At 35.6% G+C, this 17,031-nt stretch overlaps 1 protein-coding gene across 2 annotated transcripts in view; it reads left to right on the forward strand.

Moving 5' to 3' along the window:
- The window catches only part of LOC110458681 (ran-binding protein 9-like), a 45,700-nt gene extending 28,894 nt beyond the window's left edge, over positions 1-16,806 (forward strand). For both annotated transcript variants that reach the window (XM_021510532.1, XM_021510533.1), the window contains 9 exons: positions 685-852; positions 4,252-4,274; positions 4,959-5,060; positions 5,767-5,849; positions 7,486-7,598; positions 8,030-8,710; positions 12,213-12,364; positions 13,640-13,751; positions 14,544-16,806. In XM_021510532.1, coding sequence (XP_021366207.1) covers positions 685-852; positions 4,252-4,274; positions 4,959-5,060; positions 5,767-5,849; positions 7,486-7,598; positions 8,030-8,710; positions 12,213-12,364; positions 13,640-13,751; positions 14,544-14,674 — 1,565 coding nt within the window. In that variant the 3' untranslated portion in view covers positions 14,675-16,806. The remainder of the gene's footprint in view (positions 1-684; positions 853-4,251; positions 4,275-4,958; positions 5,061-5,766; positions 5,850-7,485; positions 7,599-8,029; positions 8,711-12,212; positions 12,365-13,639; positions 13,752-14,543) is intronic.
- Positions 16,807-17,031: the final 225 nt, after the last annotated feature.

A 17,031-nucleotide genomic window follows, 5' to 3' on the forward strand; every position in this document is an offset into this window, starting at 1 on the left:
GTTCCTACTTGTACTGGGTACATTAATCTGACTAGTAAACCGTTCCTACTTGTACTGGGTACATTGATCTGACTAGTAAACCGTTCCTACTTGTTCTGGATACATTGATCTGCCTGATAATTAACGTGTAGGAGTTTGTATTGATTTTGTTATCTTAGGTGATATTAATGCCTTTTCTGTCGTGCCATGAATACCATTTGTATTGCCTGTGCTCAACACATCTGATCGCAATCACACCCGGTGCTGATGGTCAGTGTAATATATTTACTTACAGTTCCATTCAAAATTCTGTACTTCTGTAAAAGTACTTATTGTATAGTATACAATGAAATTTTAAGATAAGCACTTTAATGGGGTGACACTCTAAAAATGTATACAATAAAAAAAACCAGACAGAAACTTCATTTAGCACAGTTATGAATTAGTGCAATGTTTAAAGTGCAAAAAGTAAAAAATAAATTAAAGTAGCGCTAAAATTTGTACATTTTACATTATTAAGATTTATGTGAAAGATATGAAGAATATTATTTGCAAACCAAATAGTAAGTAGTATTTTGAAAAACGTCAAATATAGATATCACAGAAAACATTCTGAAAAACTGAAAATCATTTGTCGAGTTGATAATCATCATGCCTTTGTATATGCAACATTTTGTAAACTTTAACTTGGAACTCTTCATTCAGGCTGGGACAAGAATTCCTATGGTTACCATGGTGACGACGGCCACTCCTTCTGTTCCTCTGGTACTGGACAGCCGTATGGGCCAACCTTTACAACCGGCGATGTCATTGGCTGCTGTGTGAACCTCATTGACAACAGCTGCTTCTACACCAAAAATGGTGTTCATCTAGGTACGCAGTATTGGTACAGGATTTGGTAAAGAGGCTAGGCATGTTAAGTCACCTGAATATTTGTTTAGGATTTGTGATACAGAGACTGGATACTTACACAAATGTTGTAAAATGATATTGTGATGAAGAGGTTAGGATTATAGAGTCACAGGTAAGCATATGTAGTGTTAGGAACAATGGTTTGGAGATGAAAGCCATCATGTACTTTTAAGATTACCCTGCGTTTTGCTTAAAAAAAATATAATACTGATTGGCACTATAACAATAGGCTCCTTTACTGATTGGCACTATAAAATTAGGCTCCTTTACTGATTGGCACAATATAAAATTAGACTCCTTTACTGATTGGCACTATATCAATAGGCTCCTTTACTGACTGGCAATATAAAAATAGGCTCCTTTAGTGATTGGCACTAAAACAATAGGCTCCTCTACTGATTGGCTCTATAACAATATGCTCCTTTACTGATTGGCACTATCAAATAGGCTCCTTTACTGATTGGCTCTATAACAATATGCTCCTTTACTGATTGGCACTATCAAATAGGCTCCTGTACTGATTGGCACTATAAAAATAGTCTCCTTTACTGATTGGCACTATATCAATAGGCTCCTTTACTGACTGGCAATATAAAAATAGGCTCCTTTAGTGATTGGCACTAAAACAATAGGCTCCTTTACTGATTGTCACTATAAAAATGGGCTCCTTTACTGATTGGCACTATAAAATAGGCTCCTTTACTGATTGACAATATAAAAATAGGTCCCTTTACTGATTGGCACTATAAAATTAGGCTCCTTTACTGATTGGCACAATATAAAATTATACTCCTTTACTGATTGGCACTATATCAATAGGATCCTTTACTGACTGGCAATATAAAAATAGGATCCTTTACTGATTGGCACTATAAAATAGGCTCCTTTACTGATTGACAATATAAAAATAGGTTCCTTTACTGATTGGCACTACAAAAATAGGCTCCTTTACTGATTGGTACTATAAAAATAGGCTCCTTTACTGACTGACAATATAAAAATAGGTTCCTTTACTGATTGGCACTACAAAAATAGGCTCCTTTACTGATTGGCAATATAAAAATAGGCTCCTTTACTGATTGACAATATAAAAATAGGTCCCTTTACTGATTGGCACTATAAAATAGGCTCCTTTACTGATTGGTACTATAAAAATAGGCTCCTTTACCGATTGGCACTATAAAAATGGGCTCCTTTACTGATTGGCACTATCCAATAGGCTCCTTTACTGATTGGCACTATCCAATAGGCTCCTTTACTGATTGGCTCTATAACAATATGCTCCTTTACTGATTGGCACTATCAAATAGGCTCCTTTACTGATTGGCACTATCAAATAGGCTCCTTTACTGATTGGCGCTATAAAAATAGGCTGCTTTACTGATTGGCACTATAAAAATAGTCTCCTTTACTGATTGGCACTATATCAATAGGATCCTTTACTGACTGGCAATATAAAAATAGGATCCTTTACTGATTGGCACTATAAAAATAGTCTGCTTTACTGATTGGCACTATAAAATTAGGCTCCTTTACTGATTGGCACTATATCAATAGGCTCCTTTACTGACTGGCAATATAAAAATAGGATCCTTTACTGATTGGCACTAAAACAATAGGATCCTTTACTGATTGGCACTAAAACAATAGGCTCCTTTACTGATTGTCACTATAACAATAGGCTCCTTTACTGATTGTCACTATAAAAATGGGCTCCTTTACTGATTGGCCCTATACCAATAGGCTCCTTTACTGATTGGCAATATAACAATAGGATCCTTTACTGATTGGCACTAAAACAATAGGCTCCTCTACTGATTGGCTCTATAACAATATGCTCCTTTACTGATTGGCACTATCAAATAGGCTCTTTTAATGATTGGCACTATAAAAATAGGCTACTTTACTGATTGGCACTATAAAATTAGGCTCCTTTACTGATTGGCACTATCAAATAGGCTCTTTTAATGATTGGCACTATAAAAATAGGCTGCTTTACTGATTGGCACTATAAAATAGGCTCCTTTACTGATTGACAATATAAAAATAGGTCCCTTTACTGATTGGCACTATAACAATAGGCTACTTTACTGATTGGCACTATAAAAATGGGCTCCTTTACTGATTGGCCCTATACCAATAGGCTCCTTTACTGATTGGCAATATAACAGTAAGCTCCTTTACTGATTGCCACTATAAAAATAGGCTCCTTTACCGATTGGCACTATAAAAATGGGCTCCTTTACTGATTGGCCCTATACCAATAGGCTCCTTTACTGATTGGCTCTATAACAATATGCTCCTTTACTGATTGGCACTATCAAATAGGCTCCTTTACTGATTGGCAATATAAAAACAGGCTCCTTTAATGTACTGATTGGCACTATTAAAATAGGCTACTTTACTGATTGGCACTATAAAAATGGGCTCCTTTACTGATTGGCACTATATCAATAGGCTCCTTTACTGACTGGCAATATAAAAATAGGCTCCTTTACTGATTGGCACTAAAACAATAGGCTCCTCTACTGATTGGCTCTATAACAATAGGCTCCTTTACTGATTGGCACTATAACAATAGGCTCCTTTACTGATTGGCACAATATAAAATTAGACTCCTTTACTGATTGGCACTATAAAAATAGGCTCCTTTACCGATTGGCAATATAACAATAGGCTCCTTTACTGATTGGCAATATAACAATAAGCTCCTTTACTGATTGGCGCTATAAAAATAGGCTGCTTTACTGATTGGCACTATAGAAATAGGCTCCTTTACTGATTGGCACTATAAAAATAGTCTGCTTTACTGATTGGCACTATAAAAATGGGCTGCTTTACTGATTGGCAGTATAGAAATAAGCTCCTCTACTGATTGGCACTATAAAAATAGGCTGCTTTACTGATTGGCACTATAACAATAGGCTCCTTTACTGATTGGCACTATAATAAAGGCTCCTTTACTGTTGGCACTATAACAATAGGCTCCTTTACTGATTGGCACTATAATAAAGGCTCCTTTACTGTTGGCACTATAACAATGGGCTGCTTCTGCTGAAAACGAGGTGTTTAAAATGTAAAAAGCTAATTTGGATGTATGTGATTTAATTGCAATAAATGTTGACTGTACAGTACCATGAATATTTTAAAGACAAACGTTACAGAGATTGCTGTACAGATGTCACAAGGATTGTTTCCACACAGTTGCTCAATGATCTAAAATATAACTACATTTTCTAATTGAACCTTTCACTGAAAATTAAGTGTAGAAGGCTGATAGTTATGTTAGTGTATGTTTTGCATTCGCACAGCTGTCAATACAAAAATCAAGTAATAATGACACTTTTATTGTTTTTATAGGCGTTGCATTCACAGATCTACCAGTGAGTATTACATTGTAGCTGATACCGACTTGTAGCCCTAAAAGTCTGGTTGTCACGATAAACACTATCTCAAACTCAAAGATGGAAAAGAAAACCCAAGGCATGGCAGAAAATTCCTTTGATTTGTATGATAAATGAGTTATGGAGAGCAAATATATAGTAACATAGTCAGTAAGATTATTAGCCACAAAAAGAGGTAACTCTATTAACTCATTCACCCCTGAAGACACATTTGAACTTTTCCAATTCAAAGGTTGTAATGGTTCATTATGAAATTTCAGGGGTGAATGAGTTAAGAAGCATTAAAGATAAAAAGATGTAGCCAACTTTTTCGGTTGGTTTGCTGGTATATGATTGTACATAAGTATAACCTAACTAAACAGTACAGTTGTATCCATAACTTTTTTGTATCTCTACACAAATAATTGTTGGAGTACTCAATATGGATTTTAGACATAAATGTTGCAAATTTATAGGCTGGTATACAACTGTAACTGATAAAGCTAAACTCATATACTTAACTACAATAAAACATGATTAATCTAAACTACAATAAAACATGATTAATCTAAAATACACCAATGTGTAACCAGTAATATTTACAATATCTATTCATGAATAATTGATGATTTCAGTTGTTATTGATTATGATGTTGCAATATCATATATTTCTTTGTGTTGCAGCAAAACCTATACCCTACAGTTGGGCTACAGAGTCCCGGGGAAGTGGTGGAGGCCAACTTTGGTCAGGCCCCCTTTGCCTACGACATTGAGGACTATATGAGGGTATGTCATGTAGGTGTGAAGCATAGCTCCCTCTCTACCTCCCACCGTTAATTATAGCAAGTTTATCTTGACCCTTTCACCACTGTACACCATAATTGACTCATCCAGATCAACGTATGGGAGAGTCTACTTAAGTTGCATAGGGGTGAAAGGGTTATTTAATTGTATCGCATGATAAGGCTTCTTATATTTAACACTTGCTACTAAAATTCATATTTGAATTCTGTATTTCCGTATTTATCCTGCAATAAGTCCAATAAACTCTTTAATTCAAAAGCAGGGGGTGGGCTTGTTGCAGGAGAATGAAATAGTATTTGTTAGCATTTATACTGAATTTTATTTGACATGAGTGGGTTTATTCGCAGACATGGGCTTATTGCCGAATAGTGTGGTAGATACAAAGACTTTTGAATCTGAAAGAATTTATTTCTCAGAAAAAAGATTATTTTAAATTCACATCATTTGTTTCATTTCTCTGAATTTTCAAAAGTTGTAGAGAGAAAAATTGAGAAAACAGACAAGCTAGAACAAAAGTTGATACTTATATTTCTGCAGTACAATAATAGACTCAGATAATCTGGGTATATTGAAATAATGTTAAATTTGAGTCCAAGTTTTGCTCCAGCAATCGTATAAATCTTGTAGAGATTTCAAATACAAAAACAGTATGTATGAATTATAGTTATCATTGGTGTGCTTTAAGCAGGAGTGGCACATGAAGACCAGACTTACCATAGAAAGGTTCCCGGTGAACGACAAACGTGGAGAGTGGCAAACAGCCTTACAGAGGTAGTAACACACATTCAAACAGCCTTACAGAGGTAGTAACACACATTCAAACAACCTTACAGAGGTAGTAACACACATTCAAACAGCCTTGCAGAGGTAGTAACACACATTCAAACAGCCTTACAGAGGTAGTAACACACATTCAAACAGCCTTACAGAGGCAGTAACACACATTCAAACAGCCTTACAGAGGGAGTAACACACATTCAAACAGCCTTACAGAGGAAGTAACACACATTCAAACAGCCTTACAGAGGTAGCAACACACATTCAAACAGCCTTACAGAGGTAGTAACACACATTCAAACAGCTTACAGAGGTATTAACACACATTCAAACAGCTTACAGAGGTAGTAACACACATTCAAACAGCCTTACAGAGGTAGTAACACACATTCAAACAGGCTTACAGAGGTAGTAACACACATTCAAACAGCTTACAGAGGTATTAACACACATTCAAAAAGCCTTACAGAGGTAGTAACACACATTCAAACAACCTTACAGAGGTAGAAACACACATTCAAACAGCCTTACAGAGGTAGTTACACACATTCAAACAGTCTTACAGAGGAAGTAACACACATTCAAACAGCCTTACAGAGGGAGTAAAAAACATTCAAACAGCTTACAGAGGAATTAACACACATTCAAACAGCCTTACAGAGGCAGTTACACACATTCAAACAGCCTTACAGAGGTAGTAACACACATTCAAACTGCCTGACAGAGGTAGTAACACACATTCAAACAGCCTTACAGAGGTAGTAACACACATTCAGTTAGGTTTATCAAAAACACAGTCAACTTATGAAATGTAAATTATTATAAAAAAAACAGTTAAAACATGAAATGTTATGATTTATCTATTTTCTTCACAATCATGAATGAGGCTCTTTCCTTTAAGTAAACTAATCATGTTTTCTCAAAATAATCAAGAAACAGCTATGTTCGCAGAAGTTTTCAAGTCCTACCAAGAAAACTGAAAAAGACACCCAATTTAAAATTAAAATTAAAATATTTACAAACATCTTATAAAAAAACACGTCTGAACATCTATTTCAAATCTTGAATAGATCAGTAAACTTGGTATGCTGCCACATCCTTGGAAGGGGGAGTTCGGGCAAAATAATATAGGTCACTTTGACCTACATTTTGACCTTTTACCTTAATTAAAAGTGCAAAATATGTCAGATACAGCTTGTCTGTGGTCATCAAAGTTGGTAAGCTGGTACATCTTGGGAAGGCAGTGTCACCCAAGATGGTTATGATCATAACTTCCTGTATATCTCTATGAATTGAGTCCTTAATGAAGAGGTGGAGGATAATGGCAGTGTGTTGTGATCTTGTTACTTATTGGAGGACTTAGTGAGTAACATAAGTAATGATTCAGAAAATGTGTTGCACATTTATAGTTATGTAGACTATAATTATATAAATATATACATTTATAGTTATGTAGACTATATATAGATATATACATTTATAGTTATGTAGACTATATATAGATATATACATTTATAGTTATGTAGACTATATATAGATATATACATTTATAGTTATGTAGACTATATATAGATATATACATTTATAGTTATGTAGACTGTTTATAGATATATACATTTACCTGCCACAGAATTGTGTCTACCTACCTGGTACATCATGGGTACTGTGGCACAGCTGAAGCCTTTGCCAAGTCTACAGGACAATCCTTTGATGAAGAGCTCGCCTCCATGAAAAACAGACAAAGTATGTTTTACCATTCCAATACACCACTCACTGTAACTAGTTTAAGTTTCCTTGTCATGCTTTGTGAAATAAAAATCCATGTTAATTTTTTCTGAAAAATACTGATTGACTTTATGTGTTTAATTGTATGAATGTATTCAAAAATGTACAAGTTTTGCACTTAAGGATATTAAAATGTTTAACAGTCAGAGACACAACCTACAGTGTCTTGATCATTTTGAAAATTTATAAAAAAAAAAAAGAAAGAAAGGAGAGAAAATGTATGTTTAACAAGAAATGAAATATTGCTTTCTGAATTGTCAAATGAGAAGTAAAGGATATTTACAAGTTTATTTCATTCTTTTGGTGCATTTTAACAAGAAATTGTAATAAATTAGAATTTACAAAAACTAGTGGTATAATCATGAGCTCAAATTTGGTTTGTTTTACAGGAATACAGAAGTTAGTTTTAAATGGAAGGATGGGAGAAGCCATAGAAAATACAACTCAACTGTACCCAGGTCTTTTAGAACACAACTTAAATTTATTGTTCATGTTGAAGTGTAGACAATTCATAGAGATGGTGAATGGTACGGACAGTGAAGTGCGTGGTAGTGCGATACGCAGCCCCAAGTCTCGTCATGGAAGTGGCAGCAACAGGTCTAGCCCGAGCCTCAGTCCTGTCCACCACACAAACTCACATTCTCAACGGAACACACCAGTGGGGTCCAGGGGCAGCAGTCCCAACCGACCTATAGGTGTCAAAGGTCATAGTTCAGTGTCAGGATCGGCTAGTGCAGGTCAAAATAACTCTCAGCCCCACCCCACCATAACGTCACAGCAATCCACACAACCACAGACAATGAACAACACTAACAGTGATCTCAAAACGATATCCGAGGAGGAGATGAATGCCGCAAACATTGCAATAAACGGCAACTCCAACTCGAGGTTAATCGATGATAGTGACGATGTCGAGATGATCGACGGACTTGTGAGTGATCACCATGACTTACAGAATAACAAAGTTGTGACAAATGGAACGCTGGAGAGTAACGGCAATACCAACGGGCTCTACCTTAACGGCAACAGTGAGAGTAGTGATCACGACCGCTGTAGGACAGAGGAAATGGGTTAGTTCTTCTCTACCCCTAAGTATCTGTTACTATAAAACCATACAGGAAAACTTGTTCATTTGCCCACTTTATCATATATGTAATATAATCATATATATAATAAATATATCTTGTTTACGTCACAGCCGGTGGTTTAGGATTTTGATAATTTAAGTTCAATAACTCATGCTGCATCGCATCACTATGTTTTGCTTTGTAAGACTAACATTATGATATCATGTTTGAAATTAATAGAATCTTCAGCCCATTTGGGGTGAGATAGCTATTGGGGGATCTTGACCTGAGGGAAGAGATTCTTAAAATGTCAAATACAAAGCTTTTAGAGTGTTTGGCAACCTAAGAATCTTTTCTGTTTCCCTTACCCTGGACAGGTGTATCCGCACTTTTAACGGTGTCCTTGTCTCACCCTAGAATTGAGACGGGGGGATTCCCCTTTTCATAACAATGGCATGACGTCGGCAAAGCCTCGTGTTTGGCAACTTAAGAGTCTTCCCCCTCGGGTTAAGATTCTCCTATCTCACCCCCAAGTGGGTGAAAGATTCTATTAATCACCATCAGGGAAATGAATGATTCTTTTTCTGAAATACGCAGCTCTCAGTTGGCCTTGTTATTGACCTTTATAGAAGGTTGCAGTACATGAGGGTTAATTTATATTTTGTACATGATATTAGTACATTGTTGATATAATGTCATACAATAGTTACTGGGAAATCTGTTCCTCTGAACCCTAGAGTGGGACATCAATATTTCCCACAGGAGAAAGAGTAGGTCCACTTATCTAGGGGAAAGAGGACAAAAGTTTTTCCTGTAAGGAAAGTAGACAGCAGTCTGCGATGTTAGGCACTAGTCCGATGCCCACGACTAGTAAATTTAAGTCTGGACTAGTATTGAAAATATTTAACTAGTCTGACTGGACTAGTGGCAATTTTCCTCCAAAATAATGGAAATATTATTAATGGTATACATTTTGCACTATAAAGCTTGTCACAAGTTCTAATCCTATCGTAAAATATGGTATTCGTCGAAGCTTCGAAGTTGCGATGAGCGATCGTGAGACTGGGTTCTGGATTTTAGTAGTTACCGAACATTACTTCCGGTTTATAACCAAGTGAAACCAACCATGGCGATGTTGCTAAGTTGGAGGAAAGGTTCAAAACCAGCTAAGCCTGTCCATGAACAGACAGAAAAAATTGCTCCAACACGAAAGAAAAATTTACGGTTCTGGCTAGTGCTTAAAGGCTCGATGGAAACAACAGTAATACTGTATTAGAGATACTTGGCGATCACGTTCCGTGCTCCGTTTCTTAAGTTTATTATTGAGAGACTTTTTGTTTAGATTTCTAATAATTTTCCAATTTAGATCACAATTTACACTTCATGCTGTAAAAAAGACCAGTCTGTAATTTGGACTAGTAATTTCACAGTTGGACTATTAAAATTATGGGTTCACTAGTCCAAATGACTAGTAAGTAAAATAGTTAACGTCACAGACTGTAGACAAATTATTATACAGGTACAGAGAGGTGGTAATTTTTCTTTAACATTTAACATTTTCGCTAGCCGACATATCTACCTGTCTGTTTGTTTTGCTAGTGAAATTGTACATTCTAGATAACATCTTGTCACCAATATATGTGTTCCATTAAAAGCCATTACAAAAGAATTATTTTCAAATATAAACGAATTTGTGATCTGAAAATTATCATGTTTTGTATAACCCAGACATTTTCTCATGGTTAACAATGTTCGATACACTTTGGAGAGTTAATTATGACTAATATCTAGCCTCATAAGTATACTTGTATTGTAAATATAATCAACATGCTAAAGCTTGTACATTTTACTATAAATCATAATCATCATTCACTGGATATTCATAATACATTTCATTTCGAATCAATTTTATTGCATTTAAGACACGATTGGATTAGGCACAGGCATTGCCTATTAAAGCCCAAATATTAATATCCATAATACGCAATTACTAAGTCCTGAAATATCAAACATTCCTCTGTAAGGAGTATAAGATACCAAAACAATAGTTGTGTAGTTTAAAGATGTCAAGAAACTGTTTACTTCATGTTTCTGTGCTCATATTTATATGTTTGAAGTGGTTGGTATATACATGAATTAGTGATGGTTTATAAATTACATGTGGTAATTTGATGACAAGGTAAATTTTAATTCATTACAGATATCAAATAGTTTGATAGCTTGGAAGATGTTAATTAATCACAAAAAAAATAGGTGTTATAATGCCTTAGGCACATAAAAGGAGCTATCATCCAGTGTTTGCCTTTTCTGTCTAGTGTACACAATATTTTAGCTAGACTAAACATTTAGCTCCATTTTTCTGATACTACAAGCTTGTAGTCTTCATGAAAAGGAGAAGTGAACCATCATATAAATGCATGTAGGTCACTGTGACCTATATTTATCACTTCATTGAATTTGTTTAGATTTAGCATTTAACACCATATGTTTGGTTAGATTCAGCTTGTAGCTCCATTCACTTGTACTTCAAGCTTGGGTCCCACAGTCATCAAAATTGTATACAGATATGCATTTCCAGGGGTACTTCCATTTATTATGCAATGTGTAGGTCATTGTGAGCCATTTTCTGTTCCACTGACTTTGGTTTGACTTTGCGTTAAGCTCTGGTTGTATGGCTTTATTTTTAGTTTCATTTCTCTAATATTGCTGCTGCCATAGTCATATGCAGATTGATATACATCTTGAGGAGTGCTAGACTGTCATTTGAGATGTAGGTCAAGGTGACCTATTTGTATCCACTTCACTGTCTTTTGGTCCGTCAATGAGGTAGAAGGGTCATATATATGGTTTACAAACATTATCTAATTATGCATCTATTGATTGTTTACCAGTTATATGTAGAACAGACATATGTCACTATTTGTATACTTGTTATGTTTTTTGATTTAAATGAGTTTTAAAACAAACAGGTTTTTAGATATTTTGTATCTTTTACTCGGTACAACAATCATTTTACTTTTTATAGTTAGTAATTATAAAGAAACAACTTAATTTTGATTCAACTCTTAGTAAAAAAATGACCTACCTTTTATCTGACTCTGTAAAGGACTATTCCAGTAAAACATCCATCCCGCCCCAGCACTCTGGAGTCTTGTTTAAAAGTACTACCAATAATTTGCATATAAGAAACAAGCAGGAAACCAAACCATGGATTGAAGTGATTTATTTTGAGTTCTGATGTCAGGTAGATTTTTCACTGTAATAGCATCCTCCTTGTACAAATTGTTTTTCTACTTATCAGAACATAAGAAACAGTTTTAACTTACATTGTAGGGTATTGGTATACTATATATACAGTTGTTTTTGAACCAACCTACATTTCTAAAGATATGTATCTAAAATTGAATTGGAGTTGCATTCCTTTGTATGTGATGCTAGTCATTGCATAGCAACTTATGTTGTAAACTGTTGTACATGTACTGATTAGAAGTTTGTATCTCCACAGACATAGATGGCACGTCAGGCAGGAGACAGCTGTGCGGGGGTAGTCAGGTAGCGGTGGAGAAAATGTTACAATTCGGCAAGGAACTCCAGGCCATGAGTCAGCAACTTAAACGACAATACGGCAAAAACGAAGGCAACAAAAAAGCATTACAGGTATTAAGTCAATACAGCAAAGGATCTTACCAATAGTTTTTATCGTGGACTATGAGTACATCGTTTTACAAAGGTTTTTGAAACATACACAAACTTGGCCTGAATGTTTTTGTTTTTCTAGAAATATTATAGAAATAATAAGTTTTCCCAATTTAATGCACACAGAGAAAAAACATCACACATTTTCTTGTTTAAAACGTTACATTAAAGTTCATTTATAATGAACTTTCTGGGACTTTAAACTAAGGTAGCTGTCTACCTAATGCATTACAGATTCTATGTTCATGATTTCTTGTCAAGGGACTTAATATCAATAATTGGATATATAAGTCTGCTTAAGGAGGCTCCACCCTTTCGCAATTAACCAGCAGAATTCAATGAAAGTTTAACATAATGGTTATGTCACTATGTAGAGATGATTTTATGAAAATCTAAGGGGATAAACTGAGGATTTTTTGGTAAAAAATACTGAGGATTTTTTGGTAAAAAAATACAGAAAAATTGAATTTTTGTCAACTTTATCACTTTCACATTTTTTGAGTGTGAGGCATTGTTCAAAACTATTACAACAATAAAATAATGAAAAGAAGCATTGCTAATCAACCCTACACATTTTTTATTTATCATAAAATATCTACATTATGGTAAATTTACATGTCAGGTATATATGCCTTTGGCACGTGCACGCACATGCACTTGCATTTTATAGAGATCTTGATATTTTACAAACCACTATTTTCACAGAGTTATTGTAATTGCATTTGTGAAATGATTTATCTGACTAGAGCGTAACTCGCTCGACAACAAAAGTCGTAGCGACCCTGAGCTTGTGAACTACTGTTAGCACGTGATATGTACAGGTGAGGTCGGTAAACAAAGCACATCAGTCTGCATTCCATGCGCCACATATACAACCTTCTTGAAGTCGTCTGATCTTATGTCAGGGTCTTCCCGTGAGTTAATTAATGTCTTTGTATCATAAGCTTTATTTCTGAAGTACGTGTGATTACACATTTCCAAGTTAAGTCTAGATATCGGGTGTTGACATATCATCGTCACGCACGTGTACTATTGTTTACCCGGTGTTACTATAATTTACACCACGGTAATGGAATGCCCGATACGCAATACGGAAATGACGACACGAATATACGACAAGAAAAACGTGTATTACGAAGGGTGGGAAGTCCTTAAGGGTATTGGTAATGTGTGATACTGTAGGTAATTGTTAACATATATTATGCACAAGATAAGAAAACTTTATTCCTGTTTCAGGATGCCTTCAGCCTGCTAGCCTACTCAGACCCCTGGAACAGTCCCATGGGGTACCAGCTGGATCCGGTGCAGAGGGAAGCTGTTTGTGCTGCCCTCAATAGTGCTATTCTAGGTACAAGTACAGTTTTCTCACAGATGGATCCAGGAATTCCTTTTTAGAGGGAACTGAAATTTTCTGCTAAAATCCCATCCCCACTAAAAGTTAAAAAGGTTTCACTGACTTTTAAATTGTTTTGGGGAATTGTGGAAGAAAAAACATATTATCATCCCTGATTTCCATTTCAACCCCCACCTTGAACATTTTAGATACTTGAGGCTAATTACCAATTTATGAAAGTGAAGGAAGCATCAAGGAAATTTGAAACTTTTCAGTCAGTTATACAGATTTATCAATAAGAACAAACACATTTTGCTTACCAAACTGTGCATGTACCATCTATTGGCAAAGTCATTAGTGCTTCTTGACTCTGTAATTATTTGTAATATAATATTTTGCAGTTAATTATTACAGTAAAGATCAGTATTGTGAAAAGAAGACCCGAGTCCAGCTACTTGAGATAACCAGATCTGACATGAGCTGTAAGGCCAATGTCATTTACAGGCTGCCAAGAGTATCTGGCTGAGGGACTGAATTTTACAATACTTGTCTATACAGACAAAATGTAAAACTACCTCTGATTAGTTCGACTTGACGGAATGTTCAAACGCATAATGTTTAAAATCCATGTATAATGTTCACAAATTAACTGCTGTAATGACGAGTTACCATGTCAAGTTTATTTTGAATATGTCCATTTGCTAATTAGAACAAATATTTTATTAAAAAATGTTAAATATTAAATCAATGTATGTGATTGAGAGAATATTTCCTTTCATATAACAGTATTTTGTTTGAACTTTTCAGAATCCAATGGCCTTCCAAAGCAGCCCCCTCTTGAACTTGTGATAGCCCAGTCCACAGAATGTATGAAGCTCATGTCAAAGTCCGGTATTGGGTCCTCAGCATTTGCTAGCCTGAAAGACTACCTTCATTGACCCTTCAGTGCCTCATTATCTAGTTGACCTTTGAACTTTCATCATTAATTTGTCCATGGACCAAATCGGTGATAAGGGAACGACCGAGTTTACTATATATGCTAAATCTACTGGATAAATGACAGTTGTATCATCTTGATAGTTTTTATATCAAAATATCTTTTAGACACATGTGGTTGTCATGGTAACTTGTGATCATGTTCGTTGGTAGCCAATGCATGTTATTACAGGATATAGAGAGTTTATAAATGATATTCAAAATAATTGCCTATCAGTGCGTCTGTAAGTTGTGACTGCCAGGCTGTGATTGAGGTGTAACCATCCCTCTGTACAGTGATAAACACTACGAAGGCTGTGAGATTTTAACAAAGGTGGTATTTGAAAAATACATGCATGCGTAATATACTTAAGCTGTGAACAAAAGTATAACTGCATTATTGTGTGTTGAGGTTCAAACATCTGTGCAATGTTGAAACTAGTATGAACTATTGTATGCTTGGACATCTTAGATTGTCATTAATTATACACTCTGTGGTGTACAGCAATCCCCGTCGTCATACTGATTGTCCCGTTATAGGTCAAGAAACCCCCAGTTTATTCCTGTATGTAAAGATACTAAAATTGTTACTGTTTCTGTGTGAGTGAGGATTGTATATATAGATTCACCTATTCTGTATTTTTTGCCGAGGAGAGATGTGTAGGACAATGTGAACTGGTCCATCCCTGTACCTGGTCAGGAAGGTCTGTACAATACAAACCCCTGTCAGTTTGTGTTTCTGACCTGAGGAGATGAAGACAATGTAGACCAGTCTTCTGTTGGGCTCAAGAGATATGTAGTCAGAAAGGCTAGATGTGAATGGGTGTTTATGACCAAGGACATATGAAGGGCATTATATCCTAGCTCTATCCTGTATGTTTAGGTCACCTGTGTTGGTGAGGTAGAACAATGTAGGCCAGTCCTATTGATTTTCTAGCGGAGGTGATATGAAGGACGATGTAGGCTAGTTCTGTTGGCGTGTTGGCGTACGCATTACGTCCAACAGTGTAGAAGTGTACCGTGGCTTTTCTGGCAGAGATGATGTGTCCGGCAATGTTCGCCTGTCGTGTGGATTTTCTGGCAGAGATAATGTGTCTGTCAATGTTCGCCTGTCCTGTGGATTTTCTGGCAGAGATAATGTGTCCGTCAATGTTCGCCTGTCCTGTGGATTTTCTGGCAGAGATGATGTGTCTGGCAATGTTCGCCTGTCCTGTTGTTTTTCTGACTAAGGTTAAAAGAAGGACAGTTTATTCTTTCAAGTTGATTTTCTGGCTGAGATGTAAATTGTTCAGTAAAGATCTGTCCTATTTCTGGGTTAGGGGAATATGTAGGACAATGTAAACTTTCTCTTCTGTGTTTTTGGCTAAATGTTGAGATTTCTCTGTCAATATCTCGCACAGGGATGATAGATTAATGATCTCCCACATCTTTATGTACTGAATGTAATAAAGCAAACTTCACTCAGCACTCTGTCGATCCAAAATAATGTCAACGCAATGATAACCAGTGATACTGAGGTCATTTCAGGAAAAACATGTTTTTTTTCTAACTTGTGAAAGAGAAATAGCTCTGAATTGGAATGAACCTGTGATTTTTGGGAGAAGATTCAGCCTGTATTTCCTGTAATAGTGACCAGTGTTTCTGAAAACTGGCCCTTCTGTGATTCTATCTCGGAAGGTATTCAGGATTATAAAGAACTGTCTTTCTTCTAAATTAAGGAAATGATCCTTCTGTTGTTCCTGCTGAGAAAGTACTAAGGTAATGTAGACCCACAATTGTGCATTTCTGTTGGGGAGGGGAGATCTATTGAATAATTTCTAAGCATAAAAGTCTACTACTATATGTAGACAAGAAAACACAAATGTCAGATTTAATATGCAAAAACCCTTTGTGTATCTTGGTAATGATTGTATTGTAAATAGAAAATGTAAGAAATTTTGTTAAATATTTCTAGAAAGATATTGTATCATGTGAGCCTCTTCTTAGGCTTTCTTCATTGCCAGTCAATTTGAACGAATGCCAAAAATCTACGGAATACCCTCCTTATAAACACGATTGCAATTCATACAATAAAAAACATATCAAGATTACAGTACAAGGAAAAATTCAGATTTTTATATGAAGTAACATCGGGTAAAATCAAGTTACAACTGTTTTTCGTCAGAATTTTCCAGTTTGCCACAATGTGCAAGTAATTTTGCCTTATCAAAAGACAACTAAAACTTTTCATCATTTCAAAGAAAAAAGCGTTTATTCTGCATTTCGTACACTATAAATCTTGAAAACATTTCAGATTTTTTGACGTAAAAAAATCACATTT

The sequence above is a fragment of the Mizuhopecten yessoensis genome, unplaced genomic scaffold (genome assembly GCF_002113885.1).
Source record: "Mizuhopecten yessoensis strain PY_sf001 unplaced genomic scaffold, ASM211388v2 scaffold9687, whole genome shotgun sequence".
Taxonomy (NCBI): domain Eukaryota; kingdom Metazoa; phylum Mollusca; class Bivalvia; order Pectinida; family Pectinidae; genus Mizuhopecten; species Mizuhopecten yessoensis.